The 18899-nt window shown below is 43.1% G+C and overlaps 1 protein-coding gene across 1 annotated transcript in view; it reads left to right on the top strand.

Annotated features, from left to right (window-relative positions):
- MEDAG (mesenteric estrogen dependent adipogenesis) overlaps nt 1-18899 on the top strand; it is a 161150-nt gene that overhangs the window by 128700 nt on the left and 13551 nt on the right. Inside the window, exon 4 of the mRNA XM_086935141.1 lies at nt 8833-9118. Coding sequence (XP_086791267.1) covers nt 8833-9118 — 286 coding nt within the window. The remainder of the gene's footprint in view (nt 1-8832; nt 9119-18899) is intronic.

Below are 18899 nucleotides of genomic sequence, written 5' to 3'. Positions count from 1 at the left end.
CATTGAATTCTGATATGTGGTACAACAAGTAACATCATACCTACAACAAGTCAGGACTATTGGCTTTGCCAATGGTAATTAGTTGCATAAGATAAATAATTTGCAACTATGGCTTGTTACATTTAATATTGAAAAAGCTTCCGCTTAAAGCCCTGGTAACACCACAGTGTTGCTGCTCTTGCCTTTCAAGAAGAGAAGGGAAATCCAGAAAGAAAATAACTCTTTAAAGGATTTCCCTCCCCCACAGCGCTAACCTGGCATGACGTCAGTAACTTCTCCACTAGTCAGACCCTCCAGGATTTTGCAAAATCAGCACTTTTGTAAAAATGCCGCTATTTTTACAAAAGTGCCCACTAAGATATCTGTGTTTGTTGTAGGAAAAACTGCCAAATAAAAATTGCCTCTAAATTTCCATATTTTTGCCGCTAAATTTCCATTTTTGTGCCACTAAATTTGCTAATCCATGCCGCTATATCCTGGGGCATTAATTATAATGGGGTGGCCCTGTGACCCTCAGAACCTGGGTTCCAAGTGTATATATGTAACAATGGTTCTGTCGGGTAGAAGAATATTACTTCAAATATCCTAATGATATACTTGCAATATCACTACAAAGATACAAATATCTACTTAAAAAACCAATAAAAAAACTAAACACACCCTTCGTTGGATTTAATCCTATATATTTCATTCTTTTGAAAATCGTTGATTGTACAGATAACTCAGTTATACATATATTTTGAAGGTTGTCCTAACACAAAAAACAAAGAATTGATTTACAAGTGATTAAAGTGCATAAAAAGTGAAAAAGGAAGAAGGGGACATATACTGTGATTCAACAATTAAACATATAATATGACAATTAAAAACACTCCAAAATTCACTGTACATTGGTTACAACCCTATTGTAATTTTCTAATTGTGGTTGAACCTAAGTAGGGACGGATAGATGTTGTAACGTCGACGTTTCGACCCTATGTTACGGTGCTTGTTTTACGCAACCAGCTCGGGTCTTCTTCAGGACTACAGAACGACAGGACAACCTATAGGGAAAGGAAGGACCTTTAATATTTGGGTGTGTTTTAACATGATAGAAGGTAAGAATGTAACCTTGTGGTTATCTCACCTGTCACGATCCACGACCTGCGTCTATTTGTAAGACTAGGAGAAAAGGATCTGTCAGCCGACAAAATTCACTCCTCAAAGGTAATCCCTCTTCAGAGGTCTTTCTCTTCACCAAATCTGTAAGTGAGGTTCTGTTGTTACTAACATTTCACTAATTAAAATAATTTTAAAAACAGGTTTTTTTTTATTCTTCTACTCCACCACTAATTCTGGCTTTGAACATAGTGTTAGTCGTACATACCTTATGCAGTTTATATATATGATTCGTCCACAAGCCGGTGTAGAATCTGGAAAGTATTATTCATATAAGTGCCGTTTTTCGATCACCTGAGATGTCAAGAAAGAAAAACTCAAATCAGAATCTCAATTGATTCAAGATTTGAACACACAATCATATTTAACAACCCTCCTTATAATGTGTGTGGGGTGGTGGCAAAACGAGATTTAAAAGGTCCAAACTGGTTTTAAACGTATGGACGCCTTTGACTACATACTACTACTTGTTTATCAATTACAATGCTCCATTGGAATGCAGAGCAGTGTGGTCTTTAAAAAAATGATGTTCAATTCATTGCAGGAGCCTATGCTTTTATTGTAATCCAATCTACGTGCAACTACATACGCAGTATGTTACCCAGTATACAATTAAAGGTAGCGTAGTCTAGAAAGCAAACAGTGGTCGCCTATGGCCCATAGTTATATTTGAATCGTATTTCTGTAGTTTAGACATTAAATACCTCGGTCTGAAAAGAAAGCCCCGTACACTTTCCAACAGAGGGCGCTTAAAGCATATCTGCACGTATTTTAAGTTAAAACACAAGCGTTCCCGCTCCGGAGTCCGGAAACATAAAGAGCCTCAGTAGCGAGTGTACTTTAGAGATATTTGTTTGGAGCAGCTTCTTGTAAAATTTGACCTTGGCTCCCGTATGATGGAAACATAACCACCTCCGTGCAGTGTTCGCTTAAGCTATTTGAAGGCGGCAAAACGCGTTACTTTATTATCATGCAGCATGATGATATTAGTTTGGAGCGGCTTCTTGTAAAATTTAACCTCGGCTCCAGTGTGATGGAAAAATAACCACCTCAGTGCAGTGTTCGCTTAAGCTATTTGAAGGCGGGAAAACGCGTTACTTTGTTATCATGCAGCAGGATTCGGCATGTCTACGGTCTTCGATCCTACTTACTGTTTATTCAGCCAGAGGAACGTCTCTCTATCCTTCGGGAATTCAAACGGGGATACTTGAGTTCCGCCCTCTACGGAGTCACTTTTAAGCCAAACTGCACGTGACCTAAATTGCGTAGTTTCATGATTTTTAAAAAAACCTGGAATGGAGTGTGAACATCGGCTGAGGCTCGCCGTGTTCTTTGATAATATAGTTTTTTAAAATAAACATAGTCTTGCAGTAAGTAACTATGTACCCGAGTTCTAAGGTTTCAAAGAGACATTAACCCTTCGATACCGAGTTATTGGTAAATGCTGGAAGTTGAATTTGAACAGGGACTCAGATTCGAGGTGTTCATTGATTTTAGGTTATCTGGGTGAACAATTTTTACAGATAGTAACTTTGAACCAGCATTCTGAAAGGAACTCAAAAATACATTGAACATTCGGTCTCGAGCTGTTAATAATAATGCATATAGAAACATCATATAACAATTGTGGACCTACTTTGTGTTCATGAAATTGGGTTTTTGAAATTCTAAAACATACAAAGTTCTCACAATCAATATCAGTATCAAAAGGCCTTCTCATTTTGATTTTTAACAAGGAGTACAGAGGTATTGATCACATGTCCCATATAAATCATTCCTCAATTTCATACAGCATGACCTCACATTTACGTACTTTGAACATGAGTTCAGACTATCAAATTACAACCTGAATTATCGACATCGATGAAAAAGGTCTAATTCAGTTATATGTTATTCTAAATGTATTACTGACATGTATACTACATAAGCTTCATTCCTACATTTTTTGTGAGAAAAACTATACAGTAAGCATTCATTGATCAACCCAGACCTGATAGATTTAGGAATTTGTCAGAAGTAACTATCATAGTTCTCTCATAGTCTGCTCATTTGCATATAGGTCTCTTCTTGTCCATTCAACCCTTGTGCTACTGAGTTAAGAATATGTATCCACAGACACTCTTTGTAATTTAACGTGGAAGACATGTTCCCTCCTCTCTGGTGTATGACCACTTTTTCTATGACCCACCATTCTAGATCTTCATATGTGTGGTTTGCCATTATGTAGTGTTCCACCAGTGGCGCCCCCTGTGTGCTGCAACAAATTCTGCTCTGGTGTTGCATGATTCTATTTTAGCGATGGGAGCTGGATTTGCTCCAAGTCTGGCGAACATCTATATGGACGATTTTGAGTTTAAATATCTTTAAAGTAATCAAAACCCATACCAGGAGTGTATAATTAAATGGCAAAGATATATATAGACGACGTTATTATGATTTGGACTGGTACGAAAGAGACTTTAGAAACCTTCTTTATTTGGCTAAATCAATGCTCTACAGATATTCAGTTCACAATGTCTTTCCACAACGAATCAATACCTTTCTTGGATTTAACCTTTGAGATTGAGGATGGTAAGATCCTAATGAATTTATACAAGAAGCCAACAGACCGCAACACTTTATTGCGTTATAACTCTCATCATCCCAGAAATCTGCGAGACAACCTGCCTTTCGGGCAGTTTTTGCGTTTACGCAGAAATTGCTCTAGACGCCAGGATTCCTTCAAAGACAGCGATGCCCTCATCAGTAAATTAAAGGAGAGAGGATACCCAAGAGGCCTATTAAACAGATCTCGCAAACTGGCATGGTACCGCCCCAGGGAAACATTATTAGAAGTTAAAGAGAAAAATACTGAAATGGATAAACTCATCTGCATCTCAACATTCAATACAAGAAGTCACGAGATCTCCAAAGTGGTCAAAAATACTGGAATCTAGTTGTCCAGGAAATTGGAATGCCTGAACCACCAATGTGCTCATACAAACGGGCAAAGAATGTGAAAGATCATGTAGTATCCTCTTTCCTACAGACTACCAAACCAGATGACATCAGAAGCCAACTGGGCTTACAACCAATAAGAGGGCACCAACGATGCGGACAATGTAAAGTATGTAAATATACAAGAACTGGAAATTCATTTACATACGGCTCTAAACAATACACAATGACTAAATTCACAAACTGTAATAGTCAGAATCTAGTACACGCAATTAAATGCCCATGTGAGTTAATTTATGTGGGACAAACAACTCAACGAGTGAAAAATAGAATCATGCAACACCAGAGCAGAATTTGTTGCAGCACACAGGGGGCGCCACTGGTGGAACACTACAAAATGGCAAACCACACATATGAAGATCTAGAATGGTGGGTCATTGAAAAAGTGGTCATACACCAGAGAGGAGGGAACATGCCTTCCACGTTAAATTACAAAGAGTGTCTGTGGATACATATTCTTAACTCAGTAGCACAAGGGTTGAATGAACAAGAAGAGACCTATATGCAAATGAGCAGACTATGAGACAACTATGATAGTTACTTCTGACAAATTCCTAAATCTATCAGGTCTGGGTTGATCAATGGATGTTTACTGTATAGTTTTTCTCACAAAAAATGTTGGAATGAAGCTTATGTAGTATACATGTCGGTAATCCATTTAGAATAACATATAACTGAATTAGACCTTTTTCATCTATGTCGATAATTCAGGTTGTAATTTGATGGTCTGAACTCATGTTCAAAGTACGTAAATGTGAGGTCATGTTGTATGAAATTGAGGAATGATTTAGATGGGACATGTGATCGATACCTCTGTACTCCTTGTTAAAAATCAAAATGAGAAGGCCTTTTGATACTGATATTGATTGTGAGAACTTTGTATGTTTTAGAATTTCAAAAACCCAATTTCACGAACACAAAGTAGGTCCACGTTATATGATGTTTCTATATGCAATATTATTAACAGCTCGAGACCGAATGTTCAATATATTTTTGAGTTCCTTTCAGAATGCTGATTCAAAGTTACTATCTGTAAAAATTCTTCACCCAGATAACCTAAAATCAATGAACACGTCGAATCTGAGTCCCTGTTCAAATTCAACTTCCAGCATTTACCAATAACTCGGTATCAAAGGGTTAATGTCTCTTTGAAACCTTAGAACTCGGGTACATAGTTACTTACTGCAAGACTATGTTTATTTTAAAAAACTGTATTAACAAAGAACACGGCGAGCCTCAGCCAATGTTCACACTCCATTTCAGGTTTTTAAAAAAATCATGAAACAACGCAATTTAGGTCACGTGCAGTTTGGCTTAAAAGTGACTCCATAGAGGGCGGAACTCAACTATCCCCGTTTGAATTCCCGAAGGATAGAGAGACGTTCCTCTGGCTGCAGAAACAGTAAGTAGGATCCAAGACCGTAGACATGCCAAATCCTGCTGCATGATAACAAAGTAACGCGTTTTGCCGCCTTCAAATAGCTTAAGCGAACACTGCACTGAGGTGGTTATTTTTCCATCACACAGGAGGCGAGGTTAAATTTTACAAGAAGCCACTCCAAACTAATATCATCCTGCTGCATGATAATAAAGTAACACGTTTTGCCGCCTTCAAATAGCTTAAGCGAACACTGCACGGAGGTGGTTATTTTTCCATCATACGGGAGCCGAGGTCAAATTTTACAAGAAACCGCTCCAAACAAATATCTCTAAAGTACACTCGCTACTGAGGCTCTTTATGTTTCCGGACCCCGGAGCGGGAACGCTTGTGTTTTAACTTAAAATACGTGCAGATGTGCTTTAAGCGCCCTCTTTCGGAAAGTGTACGGGCGTTCTTTTCAGACCGAGGTATTTAATGTCTAAACTACAGAAATACGATTCAAATATAACTATGGGCCATAGGCGACCACTGTTTGCTTTCTGGACTACGCTACCTTTAATTGTATACTGGCTAGCATACTGCGTATGTAGTTGCACGTTGATTGGATTAAAATAAAAGCATAGGCTCCTGCAATGAAGTGAACATAATTTTTTTTAAAGACCACACTGCTCTGCATTCCAATGGAGCTTTGTAATTGATAAACAAGTAGTAATATGCAGTCAAAGGCGTCCATACGTTTAACACCAGTTTGGACCTTTTAAATCTCGTTTTGCCACCACCCCACACACATTATAAGGAGGATTGTTAAATATGATTGTGTGTTCAAATCTTGAATCAATTAAGATTCTGATTTGAGTTTTTCTTTCTTGACATCGCAGGTGATCGAAAAACGGCACTTATATGAATAATACTTTCCAGATTCTCCACCGGCTGGTGGATGAATCATATACATAAACTGCATAAGGTATGTACGACTAACACTATGTTCAAAGCGGGAATTAGTGGTTGAGTAAAAGAATGTAAAAAAAACTTTAAAAAAAAAAATTTTAATTAGTGAAATGTTAGTAACGACAGAACCTCACTTAGAGATTTGGTGAAGAGAAGGACCTCTGAAGAGGGAATACCTTTGAGGAGTGAATTTTGTCAGCTGACAGATCCTCTTCTCCCCGTCTTACAAATAGATGCAGGTCGTGGATCGCGACAGGTGAGATAACCACAAGGTTACATTCTTACCTTCTATCACGTTAAAACACACCCAAATATTAAAGGTCCTTCCTTTCCAGATAGGTTGTCCGGTCGTTCTGTAGTCCTGAAGAAGACCCTAGCTGGTTGCGTAAAACAAGCACCGTAACATAGGGTCGAAACGTCGACGTAACAACATCTATAAGTCCCTACTTAGGTTCAACCCCAATTAGAAAATTACAATAGGGTTGTAACCAATGTACAGTGAATTTTGGACTGTTTTTAATTGTCATAATATATGTTTAATTGTTGAATCACAGCATATTTCACCTTCTTCCTTTTTCACTTTTTATGCACTTTAATCATGTGTAAATCAATTGTTTGTTGTTTGTGTTAGGACAACCTTCTAAATATATGTATAACTGAGTTATCTGTACAACCAACGATTTTCAAAAGTATGAAATATATAGGATTAAATCCAACGAAGGGTGTGTTTGTTTAGTTTTTTAAGTAGATATTTGTATCTTTGTAGTGATATTGCAAGTATATCATTAGGATATTTGAAGTAATATTCTTCTACCCGACAGAACCATTGTTACGTATATACGCTATATCCTGGGGGGTCTGATTTATGAGCCTCAATCATTTCGTTCAATATGGCTCAAGTGGACAGTTAATATCTAAAGTCCAGAATCCCTCCTCTTTCAGGAGCACATGCCTTAGAACTAGCCTTTACAAATAGAGAAATAATCTACCACCGGGATCTGTTCATTCGCACTCAAGGTAAATAGTAGGTCAGACAGGGCTCTATCTCAGAGTTGTCTACCCAGGTTTCTCGCTAACAATTGGTGCACTGTGGACACTGAAAATATGATTTCTGCTTTTTCTGATATTTATTTTATCCTGGACATTGCTGACCCCACCATGATTTGTTATGCCGTTTCTGTATGGCTAAATATAGACAAACTGACCCTCTTGAGCTATGGCTGAGTGTGGCCAGACCACACCTAGTATCCTGTTTTAATAGCCATTCAGTCTTATTAAAAACAGAAGTTAGATCTCTAGAGCGCAAGTATGGAACTACCTGCAGCCTGACTGACCAGCAGCGGCATACAGTTAAACAATGGCCTATAAACACAAGATGCATCTAATCGCAACAATAAATGTTTGATTTTGACAGAGCTAAGCTCCCGGAAGCCTCTTAGCATACAGCGTGATGCCCTACTACATTAACTTAGGATCTGCCTGATTTTATTTGTACAACCAAGGTGGACAAAATACTGAATTTTATTACAAACATTTATTCTCCCTCTCCTTGCTCCCAAGCTTCCTGAAGCAAACACATATGGTGACCTGTGCTCTAGGTCCATAATTCAGGTTGTAACATCATTTTCCAGATTTAAAACTAGCTCAGCTCCAGATCCATGGCAAGAAAAATTCTCAGCAGCTGTACGATAGTAGAAACTCTATGCTTAGCTCTCAATTTAAGGTATCCATTTCGAAGGGAGTAATTCTAGATAGGTTTAATACAGCATTTTGTACCTAGCTCCTTAGGAAGCAATTTTCAGATCCCTAGAGTCAGTGTCCCATTTTCCTCCTCTGAGCAGGAGACAGGATGTTGGTTTCTAACAAAGGAACTAACTACATTGGCTCTTTCTACCACCTTCATGATGTTGAGGGAGGCTTCCCATCTTGTCTGTGGAATGGACTTGGTTGATATCTTACCTTTTACCTTCAGGTTACTGGCAGATGAGTCGTGTCTCGTGTTAAAGCATCAGTGTGATTGTTGTGTGTTCAATATAGTCCATAGCTGAGAAGTTTCCCAGGTCCATGCATGATCTGCTGCTCCAGTCCAGGGTTTGCTTTGAATTCTGGGGCTTGCAATCCTGTTTATTCGGTTAAAAAACAAGACTACACATCCCAGATTTCAAAGAAAAAAACCTGAACTGGAGCAGCACAAATCTTATGGACATGGGAAACTTAGCAGGCACCATATACATAGGAAATTCATCCCATAGCAGGTTTATCAGTAAAATGTTCCTGCATGTTTTGTTTTAATGAGGAGTTCATGTTGACCTTCGCTTGTTTAGTGCTTCCTTCTCTGTTTCTTTCAGTTTGATTTCCAAAATGTCGTGAAGGACTTTTTTCTCAGAGAAAGCTTTGTGATGCAAGGAGAGGACATGAGCTTTTCCTATGAATTCCACGCTGATGCGCTCCTGGACATCTTCTACATGCTCGGGCTCAGCAAAAAGACCGTCAGCATGAGTGGCCGCGTGATGAACCTACACAGCAACAACCCCGAAAAGAAGGAAATTGTCAAGATGTTCCTGAGTAAAATGACGGAGCCCTTTGTCGGACTGGGCAGCATGCCGGATCGGAGGTTCAGCACCTTTTCTTCTAGTAAGTTGAAGTTTCGGTTTGGTTGTTTAACATATTTTACAATAAAGTGGACGTGTATTCGATAATAACTAGTTCTACTACAGTATAGGGATGTATTGTGAAATGGCCTGGGCACGTTTTAGAGTTAATGAGTCCCGTGCTCTCCATGCCACTGGAGTCAAGCTAGCCTGGCTGACGAGGGGTGAAATCCCGAAACCTGTCCTACGATACTTGTTTATGGTCCAGGGAGGACCTGGCCTGGCAAGTTGGACCTGGCCTGGCAAGTTCGGGCTGGCCTGTTCCCATGGGCAACAGGGTCAAGACTGATTTGCATATGACTCGGTTTAAACTTGAATGGCATGGGGAGCAAAAATACGATTAATTTAGGCCCAGATCTCTGTACTGGGATGAATGTCTGACATTGTTCAACATTCTGTCCATCAATTGTTCTTTTGGGATAAGATCGCCCAAGCAGAACTGACTCTTAATTAGTGTGCCAATGGCAACTTTAATGTGACCGGTGTGAGCTTACAAGAATTCGCACCTGGCATATGGCTTTGCAGACTAATATATATTTATACAGGATAAAGTACCATTTGCTGACTATTATAAGGACGTTGCAAGTCACAGAGAAGTTTCTTGATCATAAAGAGGAATGAGGCCAAAGGCTGAGTTCCTTTACAAGCTGGGGATGACTTGAAAGATCGTTATACTATATGTCAGGAGATCCGTTATTCCTTTAATACATTGTCACAACGTCATTATCCCATTCACGGCTTAACTTGTTTGAGTTTTTTCTTTCATATGAAAGAGATAGCTTGTTTCTAACTTGTTGCAAACAGATATTTGAATTGGTTTAATGTAAGCCAGACTAAAAATTTTGCACTCAGAATGTGTAGAAACATGCAGAAAGATTCTTTCTTATAATGACCTATAGCATGTAAAAAACAGATATTTTGCCACAAATATGTCCTTTCTGCTGATCACTGTTCATTTACAAAACAAACATTGATAATAAGAAGGAAAAGCCAGTTCATTTTTCATTGTTCAACTGCCTTCTACCTTATTCCTCTATATGGTCAGAAAACACCTTGTGGCTTGCAATAGCCTTATAATGTACGACAGGGGGTATTTTATCCCATATATTGCCACCAGCGCATCTAAAACCCACTCACTTGGGGCTACGAACTTTCACATCCTAGTCTTAACATGCCATTTTTTTTTGTGAAACAGCCATCCAGTCTAGCTCTCCTACCTCCAGTGCCTACCTGTCCTATAGCTCCCAGAATCTCTCAGAGCTTATCGAATGAACATCAACATTTAAAATAAAATTCAATGTTTCTTTACAATGAAAAGCAGTCCTTTATTTGAATGAAGCATGAAGTGTCTTCCCTCTTCTCTCATGCTAACAAGATTTGTAAAAGTTGCCATAACTGTTTGTTTTAACGTCAAAGCGCATATGGCAGCACATTGCGAAATAGGTATGTAAATCTACAGCTATTGTCGTGCAGCCTTTTAAATAGAGCTTTTTGAGAATTGATGCACGTATACGGTTGTAAGGAGTTATGCTGTAGTTTTTTTTTTTTTAAATCTTTATTAACATGAAGGCATCAATGACATATACAATATTGCAGAAGGATTCAATTTGGTCCTACTTCATATTAGACTGGTAATACAATAAGGTAATGCGTGTTCGAACATTTAGTGAATATAGTTCCAACAGACACACAGATTTATAGCAGCAAGTGGCCTTACTACAGATTTGGAACAATACTAATCCGCCTCAGTTCTATCTAAGGTATCCCCCTCTAATCTTAATATCATGTTCAGCCATGTGTGAAAGCTTTTAAAGGTAATAACAATAAAAAAGAAAGGTAAAGAAAATCAAAGTATTTGTCATCGTGTAAAGTATGTCTTCTGTACACTTCTACATTCCGCAGCCATTTAGTTTACGTACAATTCGGTACCTGAGTAAGCATAATCGTGCGACAGCCCGGTGCATGAAGAACTGAGCACCCACCCTCCTAATCATCCTCCTCTTCAGAATCCAGATCCTCGTCCTCTGGCAAAGGTTCACAGATTTCTCCTCTATAAATGTTCCAGGGAGCCCAGATCTTGTTCCATTTCCGGGGGCACGCCCTGAGCACATACACCGCCCTTTCTGTCACCATCAATAAGTCCATATTTTTGGCCCACCGAGTTGCTGTAGGTAGTTCTGGAACACCCCATTTTTGTGCTATGTCTCTCTTGGCTACTGTAATGGCTAGCGTAACCACAACAGTCCATACCTGTCCAAATCATTGGGGTCCCAAATGTTAAACAAACACTTTCGAGGTTCAGGCAGGACAGACACTTTAATCGCTTGAGAAACAGTACGCATAATTTGTTTCCAGTACTCTTGTATCAGAGGGCATTCCCACAGGGTATGGTACAGGTTCCCTTCCTCCCCGCATCCCCTGAGGCAAAATGGGTGTGGTGTCCGTTGTATCCTGTGCAGTAACGTTCTCGTGTAGTAAACTCGGTGCAGAATTTTGAGTTGTACTAATCTGAATTTCGCCGATATGCCCACTTCCCTCGGTGAGGCCAGCGCTTCATTCCATTCTGTTTCATCAACCTCCCCTATGTCCCTCACCCATTTCTCCTTAAGGTGTAATGTGGGGTCCGCCAGGTTATTGACTAACTTTTTATATGTAAGAGAAGTAGCACTCTGAGGCATATAATCCGTCAGTAGTCTGTCTTCCAGTGGCGACGACTCTGGTAGATCAGTGCCTGCTGGAATTGCTTGGAGTAGTGCGTGGCGGATCTGTACATATCTAAACGTCTCGTTGGGGCCTAAACCATATTGCTGTTGGAGTTGTGGTAATGCAATCACTGTGCCTTTCTCCCACAGGTCCCCTATCGTGGAGATTCCTATGCGGTTCCACTGTGTAAAACCTTTACAAAATCTAAGGTTCCCCAATAATTTTGTATCCCACAGTGGTGTCAGTCTGGTGAGTTTTTCTGCCCAGCCCAATCGTGTTTGTGCTTTATGCCACAATGCAACTGTGTGTTGCGTCGGGCCAATCAGTTTTCTAACCTGGGATTTGTTGTATAAGACTGAAAGCATGCCGTCTGTTCCAAGTTGAGACCAGTCCGCTTTATACGCCGGGTCCTCACGTGGGGTATGGACCTATTGGTTAATTATCTTAAGTTGGGCCGCCCAGTAGTATAGTTGTACGTTGGGTAGTGCAATCCCTCCCTCGTACCAACTCTTCACCAGTTTATCATGGGCGATACGTGCCGGGCCATTATTCCAGAGTAAGCTGGAGACCAGCGCCGCAATCTGCTTGAAATAGCGTGGTGCAACCAAATAAGGGGTATTTTCCAAAACATATAAAAATCTGGGGAGTGCCATCATTTTGTACAAAGCCGCTCTTCCCAGTAGGGTCAGGAGCAAAGTCGCCCAGTGTTTAACGTCAGCACGCAGACGTTCCAGAGGTGGTTTTAAATTTGCATCAAAGAAGTCAGTGGCACTTCCCGTAATGAAAATACCCAAATATTTAAAGGAGGTTGTTGTTAAGGCCAAGGGGCAGTCCTCCCGCAACAATGGCTCCGGGCCCTTGAGCACATATACCACAGATTTTGACCAGTTCAAGGTATAACCCGATGACTCCCAGTGTGTGTTACAGAGGTGCAGCAGGGCAGGGATCCCGCTGTCGGGGTCAACCATGTAGATGAGCATATCGTCTGCATATAGGGAAATCTTATCTTCCCACCCCTCCTCCCACTTGATACCTCGAAACAGCGGCGTTGTTCTAATCAGGATTGCCAGTGGTTCAAGCACCAGGGCGAAGAGCAAAGGAGACAACGGGCATCCCTGTCTAGTCCCCCGCTTCAGCGGGAACGACGCTGAAATGTGTCCATTTGCTACCACCTGCGCCACCGGTAACGTGTACAGCAGGCGTACCCATGCTCTAAATTTCGGTCCAAAGCCCATACGAGTAAGCACTGCAAAGAGGTACTCCCATTCCACTAGGTCGAAAGCCATTTTGGCATCGAGGGAAAGGATCACCGCTTGCTCAGTAAGAAGGTGTGCACGCGCCATCACCCCATGGACCCTCCTTAGATTCAGTGCTGTGCTCCTGTGGGGCATGAAGCCTGATTGTTCAGGGTGTATCAGCGCTTGAAGGTGTTGTGTCAGACGGCTGGCCAGGATCTTTGCTAGGATTTTAGCCTCCACATTAAGCAACGAAATGGGGCGGTAGGAGGTGCATGCAGTCGGTGGTTTACCCGGTTTAGGTATAGCCACTATGGTGGCAGTACGCTGATCAAGCGGCAGTGTCGCCCTATCAAGGCTGTCCGTATACATATTCAGCAACGGTTTACTGAGCATGGGGGCCACCGCTTTATACCATTCCACAGGCAGGCCGTTGGGGCATAACGCCTTACCAGACTGCAAATTTTGTATCGCTAATTGGATTTCCTCTTCTGAAAGATCAATATCTAAGTCTTGCTGTGCCTCTTGTGCGAGTGCAGGGATGACAATATTCTCTAGGGAAATCGTCGCCGTCTGTGTAGTGACGTCACGTTCTGGGGTATATATATCCCGGAAGTGACTTGCCAGAGTGTGTACTATTTGTTCAGGGTGTGTCTGTAGTTGACCATCATGCGTGTAAAGTCTCTGTATGCCTCTGTTACTACCCCCTCTCTTGTCCAGCCACGCCAGCATTTTCCCCGCTTTGTCTCCCACATCGTATACTCTATGTAACGTGTTTGCCTGATGACTTTGGACGGTTGTTTTGAGATGATCTCGGTATTGCTGTTGGCGTAGCTGTAGTGAGTGTGTTGTTTCCGGTGTGGGATTCGACATGTATGCAACGTTCGCGTTGTGAAGTGCTAGTTCTAGTTCCGTGAGTTCACGTCTAGAATCCCGTTTGTGACCCGTTATCGCTGCTATCGCCTGCCCCCTGAGGACTGTTTTATAAGCTTCCCAAAGGACAGAGGGCGAGGAAACGGTCCCTTAATTTTCCGCGAAGTATTGCACGGTCGCCTGTTTAAGTTTTTTCCGTATCTTAGGGATTTTCAAATAATGGGGATATACTGGGTATGTTATCGCACATTTTTTTTCTTTGGTGGTGAGTGATGGAGATATCGGGGAGTGGTCAGATATACCCCTTGGCAGGATATCCACTTTATCTATCGATCCCAGACCCACCCCCAAGAATAAAAAGTAGTCTATTGGTGAAAGGCTATTATGAACAGCAGAATAATACGTGTAGTGGGTGGTCGCTGGGTTCAATTGTCGCCACACATCTGTAAGGCCCATCGCCTCTATAAAGCCAGGAAGCGCGGCAGAACCCCTTGGGCGATCTCTCACAGGTAAGGTGTCTAGCGCGGGGTCTATTATGGCGTTAAAGTCCCCTCCAAGTATTGTGTCCCCCTCCGGGAGGTCTAGGAGAAATTTACCAAGAGCTGGCAGTGCTGTCGAGTGAAGTGCCGGGGGGATATACACGGAGACCACATTCAAAGGTCGTCCTTCCCACTGGCCATGCAATGCCGCAAAGCGACCTTGGTCGTCTATTTTGCGGCACTCTACAAGAAAAGGTGATGATTTTTTCATGAGTATCCCAGTGCCCCTGGATCCCGTTGTGAATTCTTAATGTACTGCCATAACATACCCATGTCTATTAAGTGCTTTACATGTGGACCCTGCAAGGTGTGTTTCTTGGAGCAGCACTAGGTCAGGTCCCTGACGTTTAATCGCTTGCAAGACTAGACCTCTTTTAATTTTATCCCGCAAGCCCCGAACATTCCAGGTTAACAGACGTAGGGGAGGCACGTCAGTCGTCGCAGGCGCGTCCTCAACGGACACTGCGTTGAACTGTTGGGCCATCGGGTCGTGTAAGCATTGTCGCAGGCGATCGGTGGCCGACATCAACCCAGATGCGGCACCCTGTGGCAGTGTACCATAATTGTGTGGCTTGTGGCATTGTAGTGTACCATAGAGTAGAAGTGATGACAAATAACAATAACATTAACATTCGAACTCCCCCTCCAGCCCCCCTCCCTGCTCCCCTGCTCCACGGACCGTTCCCCGCCCGCTTCCCCAACTTGGCAGAGTGCTTTTCCCCATTCCCTACTATCTTACTTGCTCGTAGGGTTGGTGAGTCCCCTACAGGCACCGGCTAATGCCCACCCTACTCAGCTTAACCAACTCCAGGTCCCTGTAGTTCGCATGAATTGTCTCATGTAAAGTTCACCTCTAGATCGAAGCCGGCTGCCCAGAGTCAAGAGGGTCCCGCTCCAAGTCAGATTCTAGTCCGCAGCCTCAGCGTGTTGTGAAGGACGTGAGTTCTGGTCGTCCGTATGCTTGTCATTGCGATGACATGGCCGGTCTCTGTGCGGACGCTGTTGCTGCCCCGCCTGTCTCCATCCATCAAGCCAGTCGCGCACAACTTCCGGCGTATCAAAGAACCATGCTTTTCCATCGGCCACAATTCGCAATTTGGCGGGGAATAACATTGAGTATTGCAGGCCCTTGTCTCGTAGTGCTTTCTTTACTTCCGTGAATGACTTCCGGCGCCTGGCAACCTCTGCCGTGTAGTCTGGAAAGAAGGCCAGAGTAGAGTTTTGGATCTTGACTGGCGGAGAAACTCTTGCCGCCTGTAAGATGGCGTCCCTGTCCCTGAAGTTAAACAATCTAGCCAATACAGGCCGTGGCGTCGCTCCCGGCTTGGGCGACCCACCCGGCACCCGGTGCGCTCTCTCAACGGAGAAGAATTGGACAGGCCTTTAGGCTGCAGTTTATTTTTAATGAGATCTTCGACATAGAGGTCCATTGCTCCCTTTCCTTCTGTTTCCGGTAGGCCAAGAATGCGTATGTTGTTCCTGCGGGAACGCCCTTCCTGGTCATCCAGCTTTTCCCGCAGCATCTTGGTGACTTTTTCCATGCGTTCCATTGCTATTTGTAGTTCAGAAGTGTCTTCAATAAGTGATTTGGTAACCACTTCAACTTGAGATACTCTCTCGGTCATCTTTTGGCAGTCCGCCCGCAGCAGAGTAACTTCAGAGGAAATGGAGCCCACTGTTGTTTGCCCCTCTGAGAGGGTCCTCATAATATCCTCCAGCGTCACTTTTTTGGTGCCATCCACGTCCGGAGTAGCACCCGAGGAGTGTCGCCCACTGACTTGCGAGTGGCCTTGCTGGCTATAGGCAAACTTGTCCAATTTCGCCTGCGTCGATGAGCTTCTGGTCCATTTGCCCGCCATGACTCAAGGCAGTGCAGTCTCGAGTCGTCGCTGTCCCGGGAGCTTAGGCGTCAACTAGGCGGTAGCTATGGCCGCTATAAGTCTCTTTCGCACACGGTCGCCTTAGTAATGCAGCCTCAGGAGCTTGATCGGCATCCGACCGTTGCGAGGGCTCTTCAAGTTGGTCGTCAGTCCTTCATGCGGCGGTTCCGCTGTACAGGAATCCAGGGGCCACCGGCCGTGTCTAAGGCAGCCAGTAGGCGTCTGCACTCCCGGTGCGCTCACTCCTGTCCCAGGTCGCTCGAGCCGAGCAGGCTTCGCCTCCAAAATGGCGCCCGATATGGTCTCGAGGGGCCGCCCTCCGTGTGGAAAATTTCACAGTCCAGCCACCGCCGTGGTTTCTCTGCGGGTGTTCGCGGGCCCAGCAGTCGCCCTCGTCCACAGGTCTCAACGCCCCCCCCCCAGAGTTTTTCACCAGCAGTCGATCACTACGGTCCGTTCCACGGGGGGGGGGCGGCAGTTGCTACTGAGTTCAACCCAGGAAGGTCGCACTTCCGCCGGGGTCCGACGAATATTCCAGGCCGATGTCGCCTTTTCGCTGTAGGCCTCACTGCGCACGATTTGAAAAGTGTAGTTCTCGGCATTCAATTTTCACCGGAGTCGGATCAGGAGGTGCTGCTTCGGTTCCTGAGCAGGTACCGCCACTTCGGGCAGGCGTTGTGACGGATTAAGTTATCGGATTTTACAAAAGGCCGTTATGCCGTGAGGAGCTCCCACTTCACGCTGCTGCCATGCTCGGCCGCTAGCCACGCCCCCCCTGCTGAAGTTTTGAAACTCTGTCTGAAGTCAAATCGTGAGGAATGCAAGTGTTCACATTTCAGACGATAAACCTGTCAAACCTGCCAATAAGGTCACCAGGGCCAGTGGCTGACTATGGGTCGCTTGAGATACTATAGAAAATGTATTTTTACTAGAAAGTCCTGCTTTGCTTTAATACTCCCAAAACATGCTGAACAGCCCAACATGTGCGTGCGTGACTGCCATGTGTCTCAGGTCCATGCGCCTTGAGCTGCTCCAGTTCAGGTTTTTTCCTTTGAAATCTGGGATGTGAAGTCTAGTTTTTGAACCGAATAAACAAGACTACAAGTCCCAGAATTCAAAGGCAAACCCTGACCTGAAGTAGCAGATCGTGCATGGACCTGGGAAACTTGACAGCCATGTCCAAGTAAATTACAACTGCGGCTGTCTGGTAAGCATACAAGCCGTGCCTTGAAAATACTATGGTTTGCCGCTGGCAAACCTGTAGGAGAAAGCTCATGATCTTCCCATGTTTTGAAGCCATTTTCAACCTGTTCAACATCAACTGTCAAAATATTTTCTTCACTGAAAAAATAAGGATGCCCCCTGCCATATATCTTTCAGTTTGGTGAGAACAAGGCACTCATAATGTTCTTGCAGGCAAACAAATTTTGCTGATCACCTCCTTCTAGGTCATTACTGATGTTTTGGGTCTTGGACTTTGAGAGAGCCTAATGCATTTTGGGTGTTGTGGTCTTGATTTCCTTCTATTGAATTAATTAGACTAAAACACACGGAAAATTTGTAGGCGGAAAGGTCAGGGTTGGATATTGCGTCCGTAATGACCTGGAGTGAGGTGGTCACCTTATAAAGAATTCACAGCTATTCTGGTAATACCGCCCTTCACATTAGAGTTTTCCAAATATAAAGTCGCAGCTGGTAAACTTTTGAAGTGGTAGGGCATATATAGCTTCCCTAAATTAAACTAAACGAGTTTAGTGAGGAAACCCAACCACCTTTTATAGGGTTTTGGGGGATGGAGTGTCCTCCCCTTAAGAAATTATGGAAACCAACAGAGCCAAAGGGTGCATTTTACTGCACAGTTTCCACAACTCGGTTAAATACACGTCAGGAGTTCTGTGGGGATGTAATTAAATATTGTATGGTTGGTAAGGTGTAGGCTGGAAACGTGACCTTTATAGATAGTGTTTTCATGTTGTGCACATTGACCAATACTTACTCTTGCTGTGTCCCTGTGATGACCGAGCTGAGATTAAACGCAGAATGGAGCCAGGAGGAGTGAGATAGCTGAGAATATGGTCTTGCCTACCATCCTTGAGTGAGTAGTCCGTTCCGAATCTTGAGCGAATAAGATTCTGAGAACTATATCCAGCTACAAGCTCAATCTACCAGGAGGCAAAAGTGGGTAAACAGCTAACAAAAATAAAAAATATATAGTGCAGTGCAACAGGACCACCAGGAGCAATAGTTTCACCATGAAAAGAGCAGAACAAGCACATCACATTATGTCTTAACACATTCTTTTAGCCATGTACCTCCCACATTGCACCATCTGTAGTGTTCATATGCTATTACTGCTGCCCCGCCTTCATTGTGTTCATGGTAAATGTAAATAGGCAAGAAGAAAAACATTCTTATGAGAGGTGTCATGAGCATATTTATCCTCAGATTTATTTGTGCCCTACAAAAAGGCTTGCAAACCGCGGGAGATGTTCTGCCGAATAAGCTGCAAAGAGTGGCTCAAATCACTGCAGTAG

This window comes from Lissotriton vulgaris, chromosome 8 (assembly GCF_964263255.1).
Source record: "Lissotriton vulgaris chromosome 8, aLisVul1.2, whole genome shotgun sequence".
NCBI lineage: Eukaryota > Metazoa > Chordata > Amphibia > Caudata > Salamandridae > Lissotriton > Lissotriton vulgaris.
Note: the sequence above shows the minus strand (reverse complement) of the source record. Positions and strands in the feature narration are given on the sequence as shown.